The sequence below is a fragment of the Diaphorina citri genome, unplaced genomic scaffold (genome assembly GCF_000475195.1).
Source record: "Diaphorina citri unplaced genomic scaffold, Diaci psyllid genome assembly version 1.1 scaffold2419, whole genome shotgun sequence".
Classification (NCBI taxonomy): Eukaryota; Metazoa; Arthropoda; class Insecta; order Hemiptera; family Psyllidae; genus Diaphorina; species Diaphorina citri.
Window position 1 is genome coordinate 1 of NW_007379843.1, and position 4,310 is coordinate 4,310.

At 41.4% G+C, this 4,310-nt stretch overlaps 2 protein-coding genes across 2 annotated transcripts in view; one reads left to right on the forward strand and one right to left on the reverse strand.

Moving 5' to 3' along the window:
- The first annotated feature begins 6 nt into the window (after positions 1-6).
- On the forward strand, positions 7-415 carry LOC113471426 (sperm-associated antigen 6-like). Its single transcript, XM_026830564.1, has one exon. The coding sequence runs from the start codon at positions 38-40 to the stop codon at positions 380-382; it is 345 nt and encodes a 114-aa protein (XP_026686365.1). The 5' UTR covers positions 7-37; the 3' UTR covers positions 383-415.
- Positions 416-990: 575 nt separating this feature from the next.
- LOC103518894 (neurogenic locus Notch protein) overlaps positions 991-4,310 on the reverse strand; it is a 31,339-nt gene continuing 28,019 nt past the window's right edge. Inside the window, exons 7-8 of the mRNA XM_026830563.1 lie at positions 1,742-1,914; positions 991-1,137 (exon numbers count right to left, since the gene is read on the reverse strand). Coding sequence (XP_026686364.1) covers positions 991-1,137; positions 1,742-1,914 — 320 coding nt within the window. The remainder of the gene's footprint in view (positions 1,138-1,741; positions 1,915-4,310) is intronic.

Sequence of the window (4,310 nt, forward strand, 5' to 3'; positions counted from 1 at the left end):
AGCTCTGAGCAAGCAATCCGTGGACATTTCTGGTGTCATGCTTGATAATAACGTCCTTACCTATCTTGCCGATAATCTTCACAATCCTGATATCAAACTAATGAAAGCGACCATGCTGTGTCTCGCCGAGATAGCCAAACACTCTCTGGACTTTGCTGAGAAAGTGATGAGTACCAGAGTTCTGTGCAAAACTATTCTGTACACTTCTCATTGTGACAATAGTGTTAAGAGAAGTGCTACCGTGCTACTCAGAGAGTTAAGCAAACATAGTGCTGATCTATCGAGGAAGATAGTTCAGCATGGAGCACTGGCAGGACTAATCTCTATCATTGCTAACACGAGTGGTCTGGTGAGACTGCCTGCTGTCATGACATTAGGGTAAGTCAGGTTTGCGGTGCATTATAAATTCGTATAGGTATGATGTGTATGCCAGAGGAATAATTTAGCTATCACCACCCCACCTGTTATTGTTATGTAAATGTAAGTAAACCCATCTAGGCAAAGGAGTCCCTTAACATACCAATATTATTATGGTAAGAAAATACTCGTTTAAATCCAATAACAAGAAATTGCTTAGCTTTCTACAGCTTTAGACAGTACTTTACCTAAGACCTTGTTTAGACTGTGGGATAAACGGACTTTTCAGTCTCATTCTGGCAGGATAAACAAAGAAGGAGTGACATGTGGGTAGTTTCAGTTATAAATTGATAGCCAGCTTAGTCAGCTTCGATTACCGCCCGGAGCAAACTTTATCCTAAACTGATTCTTTCGTTCTTGGAACGACTAGCTTTTTTCTATTCCATCTGCCTTCTCTCTTCAATTTCAGTTATTTCAGGATGATAAGACCTCTTTCTCTCTCTCAAGTAAAGAAAAAGAGGCCATCAGACCCGGTATTTCTGCATGGAAAGCAAGAGCGTTACAACTTGAAAACATAATCACTAGAATATTTTTATTATGTACGCTAATACGCTTGTAAGCCCACTAGAAAGCTTAGTGGGCACAAGAGGTGTGGTGATTAACTGTCCTTGAACCAATAAATAAAGCTGCAGCAAACAAGAGGGTCAGAGAAAAACTACACTGAGCGTTGATGCCGCACTGTGACGTACACGCCTTCTCACAGTTGTAGTTGTTACATACCTGGGAAGTGGAGAAATGAGCAGGAATTAAATGTAAATGCAGTTTCTTTGTGTTATTATATCACAACTTTGGTGCTCACTGCAGCATTGTAGGATTTTCCCAATATCTCATAATCCTAAAATCACATGTTTACCTACCATGCTGGCACCGGTCGCTATGCGCATTTATTTCTATGTCATAGCTACTCATTTTCCTCACGAGGCTGAGTACCTATGAGCAGGAATTAAAGAAGGTGATTTATGCGAGGAGTCAAATGATCAAGTCAAACCTTCAAATTCAAGGGTCAACAATAAAGTAGGCGATTTGATTTTTCTTTAAGTCAAACCTCCGATCCTCCGAATTCGAGGGGTCTTTGCTGTGATCGAAAAGGTACTTGCTGAAAATTTAATATTCTGTGAAACTTCAGTAAAATCGAACCAAAAAATTTCGATCCCTACTAGGCCTTTGGGATCAGGGTATCTGCTTTATTATATTAAAAAGATCTTTAGACAAATCTTTACAGTGTTTGACATTTTTAATGTGACACCGTGCGTTTACGAGTATATATATTGATTTATCACCGAAGCAACGCTCAGCCCGGTACATTTCTGAATGGGTGACTTACCTGGTCGTAGTTACACTCAGCATCGCTCTGACACTCGCCTCGTCTACAATAGGTCAGGGCGTCCCCTACATAGCCAGGCAGGCAGGTACACACGGGCCGATCTTTGCCGCTTTTATCGTAGCCAGGTTGACACTTGGCGTTCTCGCCACACGGGTTGGGTTCACACAGATCGTCTGGAAGAGGAGTGACATATGGGTAGTTCAAGCTAACTAGGCTGACGTAGAAAATTGTTTTGTTGTTCTGATACCTCCAATATATTTTTAGGTAATCCTACGTATATTTAAGTGTCTGAAGATCAAAGCACAATTTGTTTATTCAAATAACAATCATTGGAACAACTCCCACGCACACTTTGTCTTCTATCGTAGATTCATTTCAAGAGCTTCAAACTTTGTAATGTTCCTAATTCGGATAAAACCAATTGTTCCAAATTTATTTTACGATTCCTTCCTTGTTCCACATATTTGGCTGGGTGTGTCACCGAGGCCAAGGTTATAAAGATATGTTTTTATTATTATTATTTTGGTCTAAAGGGAAGGTTATATTGGACTTTATGCTACTGAGATTTGAATTACTTTTTTTAGCTAGTGAGAGGCAGTCCCTCAATTGCTAAGGGCTTTTAATGCCTCTCCTTTTCAAGGCATCACAAAATGGTACTATTTGGTACATCCGGGAGTGAAAAAAATGACCAAAAAATTTCCGCCCCGACCGGGATTCGAACCCAGCCCCTCCAGGTTGGTAGCAAGTCCTAGAGATTACCTTGGCATTCGCCTCTCTGACAGTAGGTGAGCGGGTTACCCCAATGGCCGGGCAAGCAGGAACACACGGGACGATTGCTGGCAACATTGCATTGAGTGTTGCTACCACATGGGTTAGGAGAACACGGGTCTCCTCCCATGTAATAGGTCATACCTGGAACAGAGTTCAGAATACCTAACACTCAAATATTTCAATATTACGGAAGCCTAGTTAGCTTAGTTGGTAGTGCGTCTGCCTTGTAAGCGCTAGGCCACGGGTTCGATTCCCGCCCGGGGCGGATTTTATCCTGATGGGATAATGTTCGTTCTCGGAACGGCTGGCTTTCTCCTATCCTGTCTTCCTTCTCTCTCCGATTTCGGGACGATAAGACCCTAGAGTTACAGTTCCCTCTGTCAAACCTCTTAAAAAAAAAAAAAAAAAAAAAAAATAGAGAAGTGGTCAATGTAATCAAATTAAAATGTTCCTTCTGATATTATGTTGTTTCATAGGTACCACCTCCCTCCCAAATAAATGAGGAGGTTCAACAGACCTAAAGCACCGTTCAAACCGGTGGAAAATTGGTATAATACGTCGGTGAAACCGTCATAATAAATTGGTATATTGGTAATACCGGTATAATTTATTGGCTTGAGATGTAAAGGCAGTGTTTTCCGCCCGCCAGTACACTCGACCGTAAAACACCAGCCTTACTCACTTTACACCGCTTTTTCACTAGATCTTAGCCTTTTGCGTACAGAATCAATTTCACCAGAATCGCTCTTACGGTAGGATTCATGTCCCACATGAAACTCAAGCGTTGTTGTTACAGTCAGACGTAAACAAAACATTTTTTTCAAATACGGTAGGATTCATGTGAGACATGAAACCTCCGAAAAGCGATTTGTGGTAGGCTTCATGTCACACATGAAATTGTTCCCTCGCTTTTAATTTATTTTCTTTTTTTTCCTAGTTGAGATAGAAACATCTGGTTTTTTTTGTCTTCTTCGGAAATCTTCGGACTATAATTCCGAATGCTTTGGAATCATAATAAACAAACACCGGCTTTTCAGTCTGCATTTGAAAGGAGCAAAAGATACACAAGTTCCTAGGCACGTCCTACCGTAACGCCTCCTATCTGTAAAAATCAAGCCGACCGTAGCGAGTAAATCTGTAGCTTCATGCTGGACATGAATCCTACCGTATCGCCAGATTCAAGTTATATTTCTCCTACCATAATGGCGGAACCATGATTTCATGTGACACATGAATCTGTCCGCAAAAGGTTAAAATGTACAAACCTCTGTTGATGTTGTACAGAGAAATAGGAGATGCAGTAGTCACAGAAGATTTAAAGCCAGCAATTTAGCTACGTTTGACACACAATAATGGTTATGAAGTCATTTGATACATCTTTTCCCCAACAGGACATTGGAGGTTAAGCAACATGTCAATATCTGGATCATGGTCAATATCTGGACGGGAGGGCGGGGACTAGTTGACACATTTTCACAACCATCCCTCATATAATATCTGGAAGCTCATCTTTCTACCCTCAGGCGATTTCATCTGCCTCTACTTCGTGGTGTCTTTCAGACGATTAGTGTGAGCCAAACTCGTTCATCCAGGAATCATATTTGGATAGATCGTGAGCGGTCACCGATTTCCGACACCTTGCGATGGCTTCCCGGAAATCCTTCTCGGTTACGGGAAGATCGATGTCTTCTTGTTTGATTTCCTTGATTTGAGCCGGTGTTTGTCCCATGATCTTTCTTCGGATGGACATCATTGCAGCGTCTCTGAAAGGGACAGGAAGGTTTTATTGTTCAGAGAT